General features: G+C 52.8%; 1 protein-coding gene across 1 annotated transcript; it reads right to left on the bottom strand.

Annotated features, from left to right (window-relative positions):
* Positions 1-12,879: 12,879 nt before the first annotated feature.
* On the bottom strand, positions 12,880-16,413 carry KBTBD13 (kelch repeat and BTB domain containing 13). Its single transcript, XM_067750449.1, has one exon. It carries the CDS (start codon positions 16,030-16,032, stop codon positions 14,524-14,526), a length of 1,509 nt encoding a protein of 502 aa, XP_067606550.1. The 5' UTR covers positions 16,033-16,413; the 3' UTR covers positions 12,880-14,523.
* Between the last annotated feature and the right edge of the window lie 285 nt (positions 16,414-16,698).

Genomic DNA, 16,698 nt, shown 5'->3' with positions numbered 1-16,698 from the left:
CAGGTTGGGACCAAAGTTGTCTCCAGTCACTCCAGGCCTAGCTTCTGGAGGTCCCCAGGGATTGAGGGGACAAATTGCTGGAGCTGCCCATGACTCAGGCAAGCAGAGGTCAGAAGACAAGACGCTGATGCCTCTGCCCTTCTCAGCTGCCCTGAGCAATGACCTGCAGCAATTAGCACAGAACCAAAACCTCTCAGCCCCCTCCACCCAACAAACAGGGCTGGACCTGGAGTTGAGGCCTGTAAAAAGCGCAAATAAAATCTTGTTTGAACATGCAGTGAGGACTTCTGGAGGCCCACACAAGCCTAAACAACAAGTTTGGGACTCCAACCCAGGTTTCCTGAGGCCCATCCAGCCCCTGGGTGCTTTCCATTAAGCCTCAATGCCTGCCAACTTGAAATTACATTAAAAATATTCTTGGGCCTTGAAACTTGCTTTAAATAACTTGCAGGCAACATAAAACTATTTCAGAAATCAGCGAGATGGCATTGTTAGTCAAAAATAAAACTGCTCTTGGAAAAGACAGTAAAATTCAAATTCAATTTCTAAGATGTAATGTTAAATCTAAAGCTATTTATGTTTTGATTAAGGTAATCTGGCCTCAGTCTGCCACCTTCTTAGGTCCCCTTGTTTAGAGGCGACCAGTTGGCTGGCCTCTCCCCCACGTCACAGGGCCTTCCTCCATATCACTCCCCCATCCTTCTCCCACCTGCCCCAAACTTTCCCATCCCTAGAAAACTATTGCTTGATTAAAAATGAGACATCAATGGACCCAGTTAGTTTAAATTATTTTTTAGGAGGTAGAATAGTGTGGTAGTTAAAGGCATGGACTCTGAAGTCAGATTTGAGCTGAAACTACAGCCCTATTACAAACTATCTATGTGACCTTTTGCAAGTCACATAACCTCTCTGTGCCTCAGTTTCTTATTCATAAAATATGGACACTAAAATTTCCCAGTTAGGATGATTGAACAGGAGAGCGTACAGGAAGCTTGTGACATGGCATCTAGTAGCTATTATTGATACATATTTATACCCTGCTTTGTTCTATAATCACTACTACCTTTACTCTGTCATCCTTCTCATTATCATTATGGTTAACAAATCTCTAGCATTTATAATCAAACTCAGAAAACCTGGGAGAACCTCTCCCCCAGTGACTCGGCCTCTTTGGTCAGCAGGGTTTAAGAAGGTGTTATGAGCAGAGGATTCTGGGAGAAAGATAATCTCTACAGCTAACAGTAAGGTCATTGGTGTCCCCTTGAAACAGCAGCAGATGACACACTCAGCTACCAGAAGCCAGAGTCTAAACAATGTGACCCTTGGAGAGGAAGCCAGGCGGATGGTGGAGTCAGGGGACCAGGTGGTGACCAAGGCCTGGCCCAAGGATGCAGAATGAAGCAAGTGCTCCCTGAGGCTTTGCTTTCACTTCTGTTCCCATATACTCTGTCTCCCCTTCTGTGTCCCAACCATGTTCCCTCATGGGGAGGGTGTGGTGTGTGTGTGGGAGGCCCTCAGAAACTATTTCAGGCTGAAACCTCAAGTTCTTTGTGTGTTCCCTTCCCAGGGAAATGTGTGCCCTCTAACTAGCTGACCCTTCTGCCTCCTTCTTATAAGGATCTTTATGATTATTTTGGGCCCATCTGGATAATCGCCCATCTCAAAATCCTTAACTTAATCTCATCTGCAAAGTCCCTTTTACCATGTAAGGTAGATAATAACTCCAAGGATTAGGACGTGGATGTCTTTGGGGGACCATTATTCCGTCCAGCACAGGGGGCAATGCTTAACCCAAAATAATACGTGACTAATGGTGGAATTTCAGGCAGTCACATAAGGGAGTTTTGTTGTGTTTTGCATTACTCGTTATACAAAGGACATTTCTATTTTGGAACAGAATGACAGTGGAGCAGGCCTTACCCAGGGGTCAGGGTCTGAGCCTGGGCCCTCACCAGGCTCAAGCTAACACAGCTGGCTCTTCTCCTCTCTCACCTCTAACAGGAGCCTCTGGGGCTCTTGCTTCAACTTGAGTCAACCTTCGGCAGCTGACAACATTCTCCTGGCACCGGGAGCAGTGCCAGCTGAGGGGCTGCCAGAGCCTCCTCTTGGCCCTGACCCTTCCATTCTGGAGATAGTGGAGGAGGACTCACCCTCAGGTAACAGCTGGCCTCCAAGGATCACGTGGAGGTGTCAGGAGCTTCCTCTTCCCGGACCCTCCTCCCCTCTCAGCCCCCTTCCTTCCACACTCCCTCCCTGCCCGCTCCCCATCCTGCCCTGTCCTCCTATCTTATCTGGTGATCAGAGGGGTGATTGTCGGCCCTTGCAGAGAAACACGCTTTGCCTTTTAAAAGAGGATTCAGGGAGACAGCAATGCTTACCTCATGAACAGTGGCTCATAAATGATAAGGTTTGGCTGAGTAAAAAGCCTGCCAAGGGATGGGGTGGCATTCCCAGTTTTCACCTTATTTCACCATCCATTCTGTCTCTTTGTAGACTCACTTCAAGGAGGATTTGGAGCTTTTGGGAGCTCTGGAAAGAGTCTTTCCTATGAGATTGGGGGAGGCTTCCAAAGCCCCTCCCTCAGGACAGGGCCTCCTGGTGCACACCTCCCCTCGCCCTCTGACCCCAAGGGTGAGGGCTTTGTTCCCAGACATGCTGGGCTCAGAGGAACCCTTAAACAACCAGGAATCTCCTAGAAACTCCCTCTCTCTCTTATACCCCCACACACACTGTCCTCAGGAGGAGTGAAGCCCCTGTCACAGGCATTCTCTGGAGCAGCTGTGGAGGTGTGTGCCTTCATGCCGGGGAAAAAGTGGTCCTGAGTGAGGTAAGAACTGATTGCTCAGCTCTACTCAAAAGCAGGCCCCACTCAAGCACCAAATCCTTTGCTAAGCACCTGCTCAGCTGTGCGCTGGTCTCCCTGAGAAGGTGCTGCCCCTGTATTCCAGGCGTTACAGCCCAGCTGATGAGCTAAAACTACCACCAAACAACCACTCACTTACTAATCTTCCAGCCAATACAGCTTTACTGGGTGCCAGCTGGGTGCCAAGCCCTGCTGGGCCACGAGTGCAGGGAAGTAGGAAGAAGAATGAGAAATGGCCTGTCCTAGGGTGGGCGGCTTCCTGGTGCTCGGCTGGGCGGTGTAGGGCAGCGTGGCAGCTGGCTGGCAGCAGGTCAGAGCCTGTGCTGCTAAAGCCGGGAAGGCAGAAGGACAAGCGGGCTTTGGCCCAGCGAGGACCTCTGGAGGTGGTACTTTTCCCCCTCCTCCGGTGGAGCTGGGTCCTAGCCTGCAGGCTCCACTCCCGGCCCAACGGTGGGGCACCCACCCCCATGCCAACCTCCCCCTCTGCTGGTGGGTGGCTCTGCCTCCTGCCCATTCTCCTCCTGAACCTGTCCTTATAAGGCCACCCACTCAGGAGACGTGTGTTCTGTGTCCTCTGGGAAGTTGCCCATGCAACGTCATCTGCTGTTTTATTGCTCGAGATTTTTAACCTATGATTTTATTTATTTATTTATTTATTGTCGTCAAGAAAATGTTTCCAGGCTGAACAGAGACATTCACTGGGTGCCGGGTGAGAGTGGAAGGATGGAAGCCAGGGGGCTGGGGAACCAGGGACCCAGGACAGGCCAGCCCAGGGCATGGCTTAATGACAGACTCTGAAACCCTCAGCAGCCAAGCAATGTCATGAACCTCCGCCGACCCTGTGCTTGGCACAAGGAGGAGATGGGGGGTGGCGGGGAGAGCATCAGGAGCTCCGCCAGGGGGACAGACACAGCTCCTAAGCCACCAGTGCTGGTGCAGGGAGGGCAGCCTCCAGGCAGAGGTGAGCCCCCACCCGCAGGAGCTTGAGCCAGGCTGAGACATGAACTTCAGGCTGGCACGAGGTGTCGTCCAGGAGGGGGCACAACTGAGCTGAGTCTTGCAGGATGGGCAGGAGTCCTTCGCATGGAGAAGGAGAGGAAGGGCATTCCAGGCCGCTGTCACCCAGGCATGAGACCACCTGGGGTGGGAGGGAACTGGTGAGCTCCTCAGTGTGCCTGGAGGGCCGTGGCTGGGCCTTGAGGAGTTTGGATTTCATGCTGCAGCCAGCGAGCTATAGAGTTGACACAGTGGTGCCAACATGGGGGATGGAAGGGAGACCATAGTGAGCACTGCTGTTTTCTGGCCACCCAGCTAGGGGCCATTCTCCCTTTTTTTTGTTGAGTATTTGGCAGAGTTTATTGATGTAGAAAGCAAACTTGGATAAACTTTTGGTTAGCCCCTCCCTTATTTTTAAATGATACCCAGTGAACCTGGAGGAATTACCTCCCCCAGCTGTGGGTCATCTTGTTGTCAAAGTGCCCTGTCCTCTCCTGACCAGGGGGTGGGCACATGTCACCTGCACAAGGCCAGGCCAACTCTGGCGTGTCACCTTGGAACCTTGAGCACACTCCTTCTGTCCTTTCTCAGCCAGTGCTCTGACGATCCCTGGGAGCCTAGAGGTACCCAACGTCCTTCCACTAGAATTCTGCTCTCCTTAACTTAGCCAAAGTTGGTTTCTCTTGCTGACAACCAAAGCACCCTGCTGGATGCAATGAGAGAATATGAGTAAAGGCAGCGCCAAATGGGGCAGAGGGTGTCCTGTCACCCCTCGAATCTAGAGAAAAGTCTAAGGCTGTAAAGCAGGATGAGGGAAATATGGGCCGAGGCATGGACAGCCAGGAGGCTTGGAGGTCCTGGGTCTCACCAAGGGGCTTGTATCCATCAGGGACACCTTGTGGTCCTGTAACTGCTGACGGGGCACCTCCGTCATTCCATGTGAAGCCCTGGGGGTGGGGACCGAACTCGCTTTGTCTCTCTGCCCCCATGCCTGGCGCAGCTTGTGGTAGAGGAGGTGCTCTGAATGTTTGCAGAAGGAAGAGGGAGGAAAGTAGGGGAGGAGGGAAACCATGAAAGTTAGCCCTCTGGGGAGTGGCCATGCCAAAGGTAACTGGCTTCCGTAGACGTTTCACTGAATTGCCAGGTGAAAGACTCACCAGAAGGTATTAAGGGAAGCTCTGGGTACTTGGGATGACACTATCAGCACAGTGGTTTCAGGGCACAAAGGCAGCCGGTCCCCATTCCTTAGTGCCCAGCCCCTCAGAGCCTGGAGGGACCACGTGGCTGGGACCAGAGTAAGGCATCCTTGTGGCTGCTGGGAGGGTGCCGGTGCTAATCTGCACGAGGCCCCTAGTGCCCTGTGGAAGGGACAGAGGTCCAAGTTGGCTCATGATCCCTGTGATGTGCTCCTTTGGGGAGCACACGGCCCCTTTCTGATGGCAGCAGGGCTGGACAGAAACAAGCATGGGTCACTGTCCCTGAGCAGGCTGGCAGCGGTGACCATGCTCTCTGTGGTGGACCAGGCTGAGCTCTGAGGAGAGGGGTGGGCACTGCTGGTCAAGAAGGTGACCAGCCCTGTCTCGGTGATGAGCAGCTTTGCTCTGCCCACCCCGATGCCAGGCTACGTGGGGGCAGGTGGCCAAGGAAATGGCTGAGTGATAGTTGTTCTCGGGTTTCAAGGTAGGTCACTGCTGCTGAAGCTAAGAGAAATATTTTGAGCTCCCCAAGCGTTCAGTGCCTTTGGGTACAGGGGCTGGGGCCCAAGGATCACAGGGATGACACCGTCTCAGTGTCTGGCGAGAGGACTCACATGCCTGCCCTTCCACCCCACCAGGCCTATGACCCTAAGACAGTGCAGGGTCCCGGGGTTACACTTTGGAGATAATGGCCAACCAGGAAGAATGGTGAAAGATGCTTTCAAGGCCAAAGGCCCTCTTTGAGGTTCCCAACCACACCATGTAGACATTATTTGCCTTCTCCATCTGAAGCCAGAACGACTGCTACTGGCAAGATAACCCACTGACCTCGCCTGAGGGTGGAAAGTTTTCTGGGGTTTACTGACACTTGCTGTGGGCCTGGTACTATCCTAAGCTCCTTCTGTGTACTAGCTCGCTCACCTCCCAACAGTCTTCATTGACAGATGCCACCTGAGGCTCAGAGAGGTTAAGAACTGCCCAAGGTCACCTGGTCAGAAAGTGCTAGAACTGAGTTAGAATCCAGAAAGTCTGAGCTAGAAGCTGGAGCACTGGGTTCCCCTCAACACGGGCTTGCAGACACGTCCCCTCACTTGACCACCAGTGAACATGTGCACACATCCCCTCACTTGACCACACAGCGGATGTGTGCACCAAAGGCTATCATCTTCAGTGACAGATGCAAAGTGGGGCTCAGAGAGGTAGAGCATGGGGCGCGACATCACCCAGCAAATGGGTGGCAGGGCTGGGCCTGGAATAAATGTCTCTAGGGCTCCCTGCTGTCCCCCTCAGGACCTCTTGGTTAAACCTAGTAAAGGTCAGGTCTAACCAGGGCAGTGGAGAACCAGGCCCTGCCTAGTGGCCAGGGCTGCAGACCTGCCTGGTCCCTCACTTGGGAGGGGGCAGCAGAAGCTGTGCTCCCTGGAGCTCATGCATTTGGTGGTTTCATTCCCAGCCACTCCTCCAAGAGCTTCTAAAGGTCACTTTTTTCCCCTCAAATTCAAGTGGCTTGGGAGGCAAGGCCCTAGCTTCCGGTCACTGAGGCACCACCCCTTCTGGTAAGACGTTTCTCTGATTCCCATCACTGTGTAATCAGGCCAAGATACTGAGATGGACATTTTCCAGAACAGGCATATCTCAGAGATATTGCGGGTTCGGTTCCAGACCACTTCAATAAAGCAAATATCACAATAAAGTGAGTCACACAAATTTTTTGGTTTCCCAGTGCGTGTAAAAGTTATGTTTACACTATATTGTATTCTACTGGGTTGGCCAAAAAGTCCGTTTGGGTTTTTCCACAAAATGTTATGTTATGGAAAATAACATAAAAACTAATGTTATCCATTGAGTTCACAGTCTTATATGAACACAGTTCATGGCACCCCCAAACAATTATAACAGTAACATCTGATCACTGATCACCATAATAAATATAATAATAATGAAAACGTTTGAAATACTGTGAGAATTACCAGAATGGGACACAGAGACACAAAGTAAGCAAGTGCTGTTGGAAAAATGGTGTGACACTTGCTCAATGCAGGGTTGCCACTAACTTACAATTTGTAGAAAAAATCAACATCTGTGAAGCACGATACAGCGAAGCGCAGTAACCCGAGGTAAGCCTGTATCCTTTGCTGTAGCAAACCAAGCCACTCGGTGACAGATGCCCAGAGAGACGAGAGCCGGAGCGAACAGGGCACGGATCATGGCAGGAAAGAGATGGCAAGTCAGATCATGTCCTTAGAGGAGACTTGAGGAAAGAGACGGAGGCTACTACTATAGGGATAGTGCCGGGCTGGCAAGAGTGGGGCTCTCACTACCCCCAGGCCTGCAGGGGGAGGGGAGAGGTGGCCACCACAACCTGGAGACTGAGAGGGCTGCACGGGAAGGGCAACCTGACAGGAGCTGTGACTGGTCACTGGAGGAAAAAAAGTCAGTGTGAGGCAGCCCGGCAAGGAGGGAGCCACCAACGAAGTCCCTGGACCTCCCACTCCTCCCTACCCCTTGTCTTCTTCAGGTGCCCCCATGGGGAGCCAAAATCAAGAGAGCAGGGCAGCCTCCTGGGGCAGGAGGCAGGGGGAGGGGAGAGTGGCTCTAGAGGGGCAGGCAGGGCGGGCGAGGGGCCTGGTATTGGAATTCGAGAAGCACGATATCCGTCTTCCATAGTCTCCACCTCAAACCTTTGCTATGGCTCCCTTTTCCTACAGAACAGACCCATGTTCTCAGCCTGGCGTTCAAGGCTCTTCACACTCAGGCTCCAACCTCCCTCCCTCCTGGGAGAGCTACAGGGGCTTCCCGTGATCTACCTGCACAACAACTCTGCACGGTAAGCCTTATCACCCTCAACGTTTTATAAAGAAACCGAGTTTGCCCGAGATGACACAGCTGGCAAGTGATGGAGCCGGAATACGAACCCAGGTCTCCTGATGCCAAAGCCGATGCTTACCTGTTCCGCCATCCTCTGCTTCTTCACTGAGTGATAAATGCGTGGATTGCAGGGCCATGTTTGGCTCATCCCACCCATGCCTGTCTCACAGAAAGGGTCTCAATAAGGGGTGAGGAGGGGGAGGGAGGAGAAAGGAATATGGATGGGGAGCATAACCTGTGCTAGCCTCTAGGTCATATTTGACTCTCATAACCATCCTCTGGGACAGGAATTACCCTCCCTGTCTAGAGTGGAGACACCTTAATATCAGAAAGGTGAAGAGACTTTCCCATGGTCAGAAGGCAGAGCCTCAGCACCTTGTTTCCACCCCAAACCGACGCTCGCCCCCTCTCTGAGCCCCTGCAATTCCCTCTGCTAATCAGGACTGTGGGGCTAGGCCCATCCATGAAGGCTCCAGTGAGAATGAAAATATGTTACTGGAAAGAAAAGCACAGTGGGCCAAAGTCATAAGGCCACCCTTAGAGTTGTCAAAATTGTGAGTGTGTGTGTGTGTGTGTGTGTGTGTGTGTGTGTGACGTGAAGGGCCCAGGTGCCCAAATACCACCATTAGAGACCAAGTCCTTTGTCTCTATCTGCTGAATGAAAGCAGAGTGCTGAATTAATGTGACGCAAGAGGGGTGATATTTACTGGAAAAAGTAAGGATGGAGGTCTGGAATCGGGGAGGGAAGGCCTGATGGGTCATTTTGGGGAATCTTACTCATGGGTGTCCTGGAAGGCAACACAAGAGATGCAGCATGGTGTGATGGGAAGAGGATTCTACAGATGTGGGTCTTAGCTCAGAGTGGTCCACTGCATTGCTGTGTGTCTCCAGGCAAGTTATTTGCCCCGCCCCCTGCCAACTTACCTTTCCTCCCTGTAAAAAGAGGGGTTAGATGAGATGCTTATATCCTGCTCCAAGACCCTGCAGCCCTACAAAAGGACCCCTTTACCTTTTGTTAGTTGCTGAGGTGCCAGAGAGAGAGGCGCCCCACTTCAGCTGGGGCAGAATCATGAGGGTTTCAGAGGACACTGCTGGGATGAGTCCCGGGAGACGCCCCTCCATGGGCGTCCCGTATTCCACGGCCACAATGGGCCTGCTCAGAGGTGACCTGTCTGCCGACAGCTGTGTCTCCCACCAGCAGTTAAACTTGCCACTGTTCCTGGGAAGTGACAGCAACTTGAAGCAAAGCAATTAGGATGAAAAAGAGGCCCAGATGTTTGGGGCCAAAGGAAAATAAACAGACCAGCCCTGTGTGTATTCCACCGCCAAGAGGAGCAATTCTTCATAGGATGATTAGCACTTCCAATTCCTCCCCTCCACTGGAGCCGGAGAAGCGGCCTCTGAGCTGATGCTGTTCTGAGATCCCACTCTTCCCACGGTGTGCTGTGCACCCCACAGCTCATCACCCTCTCATGAAGGTCTCCCCTAGTCACCCGCCCACCCCAACCCCTGCCAGAAATGATACCCCTCTCCTCTGAAATCCGACAGCCTCTCTCTATGGGTTTTTCCTTTGATTGGTTGACCATGTGATTAATTCATTTATTCTTTTGACATCCATTGAGCACCATTCATTCATTCAAAATTTATTAAGTCCCTACTGTGTTCTGTTCACTGTCCTGGTGATACAGCAGTGAACAAACAGACACAAATCTCTGCCCTCATGGAGCTTAACTTTAGTAGAAGGAAACACACACTAAACAAGTAAAAATAGAGCATAGGAGATGATGCTAGATGCTATGGAGAGAAAGAAAACAGGAAAAGGAGTAGGGAACGCAGAGAAGGGGGAGGTAGATTTTACGTAGGGTGGTCAGGAAAGGCCTCAGAATGAAAGTGACATTTGGGCAAAGGCCCATAGGAGGTGGAGAGTGAGCCAGGCGGCTAAGGGAGGGAGGTGTGCCCGGCAGAGGGACACGGTGCAAAGGCCCTGAGGTGGGAGCATGCTCGGGGTACCTGAAGAAGAGCAATGAAGCCAGGGGGAGAGCGGTGATAGATAAAGTCAGGGAGGAAATGGGCAGGGGATCCTGAAAGGACTTGGGCTTTCACTCAAGGGAGATGAGGAGCACCCAGGGGTCTGAGCAGGAAAGCAACAGGGTCTGGCTGGCGTATCATCAGGTTGACTCTGCCCACATGAGCAGGCCGAAGAGAGGCCAGCAGGGAAGCAGGCCCTGGGTAGGGTGTGGGAAGGGCTGGTGTCTCCTTCTGCCTCTGTCAGGCAGGCTATGTAAGCAAACCAGGATGATTCCCAGGGAGAGGAAAGCTTGGGGTGCAGGGCATCCAGAGTCAGGGTGAAGGAGAAAGTTTGTAGAAGACTGGAGAGAGCTCCAGAGAGTGGGGCTGCAGGGCCGTCATGGAGGTTCAGGAAGATGCTCCTTGCTGCATTAAGCCCTGTGTGTGTGTGTGTGTGTGTGTGTGTGTGTGTGTAGATCTCTCTGGAAGGACAAACTTCTTAGAGTGTCCCTCTGGGCAGGCACAGAGAGATTTCAAACCCAGCCTTCCGGGCTTAGTAACCTCTAAGTATCTCTGTAATTTGCCCTCCTGCAGCTGCCTTGCATCCCCAAACACCTTCATGCAGTGGTCAAGTCTGGATGCCAGGGTATGAGAGGCTGAGAATCCCAAGTCCTGGTCCCAGGTCCTTGCTCTTCCACTTGACTGGCTGTGTGACTTTGGGTGACTCATTTCAGCTTTCTGCTGATTTCCTCACCTGCAAACCAGACATGGTAACCATCCTTGCTGAGGGTGGCAGGCTACAGGAAGAAACAATGCAGCCTGACCTGTGAGGCCAGAGGATAAGGTGGGCTGGATTGTGAAAACCTCCCCACACTGTGAGAGGGAGGGAGTATCTGTCAAAGTGCAGATACCTGCCAGGGCCTTCAGTCATTAACACCCTCGTGAAGGGGGCCATTCCTCTACCAGCTAGATCCTAAGGCAAGAGAACCCAGGACAGTTAATTTTCCTATCTCAGGAGGAGGAGGGAAAGGGGCTGAATCCAGGGGGGCAGATGAACCCCAAGGAGAAGAGGCACAGAGAGAAGGGTAACAGGGAGGGGAGTGTAAAGGAGACTGGCAGAACTACCCCGTCCATCCCAGGATGTCAGTCAAGCAGAGAGGCAGCGACAGAAAACAGCACATGGCCCTGGGTTCAAAGCCGGGCTCTGCCACTTCCTACCTGTGCCTCTTCTAGTCACCCACGACCTTTGGGAGTTCGGGTTTTTTTTTTTTTCCTTTATCTTTAAGAAGGGAGTGGGGATGTTGCCAAGCTGCCTACCACTTAAAATTCTTACAAAGCTTAAATAAGTCCACTGTGGGAACGCTCTCTGTGAACACTGTGTGCTTATTACACATAAAAGGCGTCTCAGGAAGGGTTGGTCTAGACCTAAGGACGACCGAACGCTGGAGCCAGCAGGCCTGTCTGGGCTGGTCCACGCAGCCAGCTCTAAAAGCCGACAAACAAAGCTCTGTGGGTTGAGAGAGCAGATGAGCTAATGGATCTCCAGACTGCAAGTGCGCTTAGCACTGATCAGGAGTGAGCAAGGAGGAGAGCGGTCTGTGCTGTTAAGAAAAATTATCCGTAACTTGAAAATAGGCAAAAGGAGGACTGCATGTCCTTTCAGTGTCATTCTGGGGCAGAGTTGAAGCACTAAGAGTTATTTAATTCTCTAGGAGGCTGTGCCTTCGTTCTACTATTTACTCTTGATTAGGGTCCTGACTTTGTAAAGTTACATGCTAACGTAGCTGCATGTACAAGTATGTATGTGCACGTATGTGAAGATGAAAAGGAATTTAGTCCAGTAGAGAACCACAAAAGTTATGTTTTTATTCCCCGTAAGACACCAACCGGCTTTACCTGTACCTTGGCAAACTTATTTCAGTATATGTTTTCCAACAACATATACAGATCTCTTGTCTCTCAAATGTGCCTTTGAACCAGCCCTACCATTCTTTTGGTTCCCTTATTAATGAGTTAGATAAATCTTTGACATGTGAATAAAATTACATATTGATAGAACAAAAAAGTGAGGGGCTCTGTGGCATGGGCCAGTCACTTGACCTCTGAACCTCACACATCTCATCAGTTGGGAGAAGGTACCCAACTCCCATGACTGAGGTAGGGCTGGAGTGGGGAGATGGATGTGAAAGTACTTTGCACGTCATTCACAGGATGCCCAAGTCAGGATTTATTATTGTGACTCATCAGATTAAATTAATCCAGGCCTAAAAGGTCCCAGGCTTCTGAGGGCAGCATTCTCCAGGGCTTGGCACAGGAACATAGGTCAGGGGAGGAGGCAATGAGGGGCAGCCCAGACACTAGCCTCCATGCCCAGGAGGTGCTAGGCTGATGCTGCATTCTCCATTTGTGATGAGGCCAGGATTTCCCACGGCCCTTGGGTCTTGGAGGATGGAGACCACTTAGGACCACTCGGAGAAGTCTGCCCAGAGGCTTGGAGAGGCTGGAGGACTGAGCTGGGCATCTGACCAGAAACCAGGGTCAGGGTACTCTAGAGGCGAGATAAGAGTCCTCATCTAACACCAGAGGTCAGCACCAGAGGTCAGCAGCAGGTCCCTAACTAGTGATCTCTACAGCCTGATGTCTTTCAGGACCTCATGTTTTTTGTTTGTTTCTAAAACTATTTATTTTATTTATTTGTTGGCTGTGTTGGGTCTCCGTTGCTGTGCATGGGCTTTTGCAGCGAGTGGGGGTTCTCTTGTTGCGAAGCGTGGGCCCTAGAGTGTGCAGGCTTCAGTAGTTGCGGTGCGTGGGCTCAGTAGTTGTGGCACACGGGCTTAGTTGCTCCACGGCATGTGGGATCTTCCTGGACCAGGGATCGAACCCATGTCCCCTGTGTTGGCAGGTGAATTTGTAACCACTGCACCACCAGGGAAGTCCCAGGACCTCATGTTTTTCTTTTAAAAAATTTTTTATTGAAGTATAGTTGATTTACAGTGTTGTGTTAATTTCTGCTGTACAGCAAAGTGACTCATACATATACATATATTTTGCCATTATGGTTTATCACAGGATATTGAATATAGTTCCCTGTGGTATAGTGTAGGACCTTGTTGTTTATCCATCCTACATATAATAGTTTGCATCTACTAATCCCAAACTCCCAATCCTTCCCTCCCTGACCCCTCCTCTCCCTTGGCAACCACAAGTCTGTTCTTTATGTCTGTGAGTCTGTTTCTGTTGCGTAGACATGTTCTTTTGTAGGACATCATCATTTTATTCTGTAGGTGGGAAAGTGTCCCAGCTTAGCTGACAGCACAAAAGGATCTCTGCTCTTGCTATCTACATATGTGCACGGCTGCACACATGTGCACACACACACATGGAAAAGGACGTCAGTCAGGGGTGCAATGAGCAATGCACGCAGCCATCGTCGGGAAAAGCCAACCCTGCACAGAGAAGGTAGGCACAGAGCCAACAGAGAGGAAGAGGAACGGCGTTCCAGGTCCAGGGAATGGCAAGAGTGGAGGCTAGGAGGAAAGAATTAACCTGTAGAATGTAGAGGAAGGGATACAGGTGAGGAAGATGAGGCAGTTAGACCTGCCCAAAATTGGGCTCATACCTTGAGTAACCTGAAGTCATGGAAATTAATAGTCTATTGCCCTGGAGTGATGACAAAAAGGGCAGTGGATAAGGGACTTCCAACTGGGTTCTCCCCTGCGGGCCCACATCCCATTAGAGGGTATGGGGAACCCTTTTTCCCTCACAGGTCTCACTCCAGGTTCAGCTCAGTTTCTGTCTCTACAAGCCAGTGCAGCCTCACTGCCTCCCCAAAGGCCTCCATCTACGGCTGCTCTGCCTTAAAGGCAGGGCTCACAGACTCTTCCCATCTGCTCCAGCTTTCCCGGTCTCTCCTCTTCTGAATCTCCCCATTTAGCAGCTAATTATCCTGCCTGTCTTCTTCATACAGTTTACTACCCTTCTGCCTGAAGTAACATATTTTTCCTCTCCCTATTTTCCCTTTGCCCTGATTTCTTCAGGACTTTATTATATTGCAGGGTTTGGGTTTTTTTGTTTGTTTTTGCCCTGTTGCCTTTAGCCCTATGTGGATCAAGACAAATGTGTGTAAACCTTTTGTTGTCCTTGGCAAGACTCTAAGCTTTATGGACCCCTGTCTGTCCACTACAGTCACATTAGGTGCAGCACCCTGCTGAGCACACAGTAGGTGCCTAATTCTTGCCTGACTGTCAGTTTGATTAACATCACTTAACCCACTCCCAGCTGGTGCTCAATTACTGGCCCATTCATACACAAGCCTGGATTATTGAAATCCTACCCCCCATCCCTTCCATTGACATTGTGACCCACAAGCTCTCAAGACAGCCCAAGTAATTTTAGGGTTGAGATGCCAGAGTCGTTGCTTCCTGAGATCCTTGGACATGTTCACACCACCAGAAGCAGAAGGCACAAGGCCCGCGATGTCTCACCTGGGGCAGGGAGAGAGAAGTTCCCAGCAGCTCCTAAGGCCAGTCTAATAGACTCAGCCATGGCTCAGAGAAGACTCTGGGCATCCCCTCCTAAAGCCCAGCCCAGGGGTCACAGTTCTGGCGTCGTGGACGCCACCTGCCCGCGGGCACCGGGAGGCAGCCTGAGGAGAACGGTCTGCAAGGAGCCGGGCCATGGGAAGCCGGCCTTCTCCCTGAGCAGCCGCCAGGTACCACCCTCAATGGCATAGAGCAGCGTAAACATGCGGTTGACCGTATAGACGGTGTCGCCGCGCACCACGGCCGTGAAAAGCGCGCCCTTGCTGTTGACGAACTGGCCGGGCAGCGCTGTCCACTGACCCGTGGCCAGGTTGAGGCAGTCGATGGCGCAGTGCAGGAAGTCATCCTTAGGTCCGTTGCGCACCACGTAGAGACTATCGCGGTGGGCCACCATGCAGTGGCCATAGCTCTGAGGGCGCCGCAGCTCGGCTATGGGCAGCCACGCGTCTGCCGTCACCGTGTACTCCACCACAGTCGTGGTGTCGGCTGGCCGCCACAGACACACGAAGAGGCGGCCGCGGGCTTGGGCGCAGGGCACGCCGGCAGCTGGCTGCGGCAGGTTGGCCACGAAGCTCCAGTAGCCCGTGGCCGGGTCGTAGCGCTCCACGGAGCTCATGGCCATCCTCTGGAATTCGCCCCCGATGGCATAAAGGTGGCCGTCAAAGCCGGCCAGCGCCGTGTCGTAGCGCGGCTGGTGGGGGCTGGGGAACTCGCGCCACGTGCCGCCGTCGGGGTCGTAGCAGAAGCCCAGTTCCACCACTTCCTTGTTGGGGCCCCGCACGCCCCCCACGATGTAGAGCTTGTTGCCCAGCGTAGCCACGCCGGCCAGCAGCGTGCTGGCCTCCAGGGGCAGCGCGGCCAGCGTGCGCCACGCGTCCTCTTCTTCGTCCAGGTAGCACACGGTGCGCGATGCGTCCTCCAAGAAGCCGGGCGCCGGCGCGTGAGTGCTGATGGCCACGTAGCTGCTGGGTCGCAGCGCCGCCACGTAGGCGCGAGCCTCGGGTAGCGCCAGCTCGGCCGCTTGCTCGCTGGCGCCGTCGCGGATGAAGAGCGCCGCGCTGTGGAAGACGTCGTGCAGGCCGAAGGCGGCGGCAGCGTCGCACAGCAGCGCGCAGTTGTCCGACGTGAGGCTGTGCTCCAGAAAGCGTGCTAGCGCCGGCGTCTGCAGGAAAGCGGCGCACTCCACGGCTTGCAGTAGCTCGTCGGGGGCCGCCAGCGCCGGCCTTTCGCCGCGCAGCACTCGCAGCATGGTGCAGAAGCCGTCCGGGCTCAGAGCGCCCAGGCGCACCTCAGCCGCGCGCGCCTCCCTCATGCCTGAGCGGAAGAGGCCGCGGAAGAAGCCACAGTGCTCCACCAGCAGGGCCCGGTCGGCCTGGAAGAGCTGGCTGCCCACCCACACCTGCATCAGGGCCCCAGGGCCCTGCGGCATGGCGGGCCCAGGCGCGGAGGCCGCCTCCGGGGACCTGGATGCAGCGGTCACCGACTCCGGGGCTCCCCCGTACCAGCAAAAACTTACCCGGGGCATATAAATATCTTCCTGGCTAAAGATAGTACGGCTCATGTGATGTGGTGGCCAGCGGGCTGGATGGCCGAGGGCCCGGAGGGCATCTGGAGACCTGCCGGGTCACTCACTTCCGTAAGAAAAATAGTAATAATGGTGACCATATACCGGGCACCTAGTGCATTCAGGGCACTATGAGGGCAGTTTACAAAATATCCCATTTAACCTGCACTAAAGCAGCTGTAAGCCCTCGTGCAGGTACCCTAACTCTGACCCTCTGTTTCTTCGAAATGGGGCCAATAATAACACCTGTTTCACGGTATTTCGACAGTGTCTGTACAGTGTTCGGAATGAGGCTCAGAGAATTTACATGACTTGTTCAAGGTCATTCAGCTGGGAAAGAGCAAGGACGGGATGAATACCTAGCTCATGCCTTCGGTTGGTGGGGCAGGGGTACTCGGGTGCCGGAGGGAGAGGCAGAGGTGGAACACGTAGAGTGGGCCAGGCTGGGGTCCAGAGTAAGTTTTCTTTTGGCTTGGGCCTCCGCCCCTGACTCTGGGCTAGACCAATCTCTTTTTTTTTTTTAATGGTTATTTAATTTTATTAATTTGTGGCTGCGTCGGGTCTTCGTTGTTGCGCACGGGCTTTTCTCTAGTTGCGGCGAGCGGGGGGCTACTCTTTGTTGTGGTGCGCGGGCTTCTCATTGCGGTGTCTTCTCTTGTTGCA

This window comes from Pseudorca crassidens, chromosome 1, assembly GCF_039906515.1.
Source record: "Pseudorca crassidens isolate mPseCra1 chromosome 1, mPseCra1.hap1, whole genome shotgun sequence".
NCBI lineage: Eukaryota > Metazoa > Chordata > Mammalia > Artiodactyla > Delphinidae > Pseudorca > Pseudorca crassidens.
The sequence above is the reverse complement of the archived record's forward strand: the minus strand, read 5'-3'. Positions and strand labels throughout refer to the sequence as shown.

Coding starts and splice junctions, on each gene's coding strand:
- KBTBD13 (XM_067750449.1), bottom strand. CDS start 16,032: ATGAGCCGTACTATCTTTAGCCAGGAAGATATTTATATGCCCCGGGTA.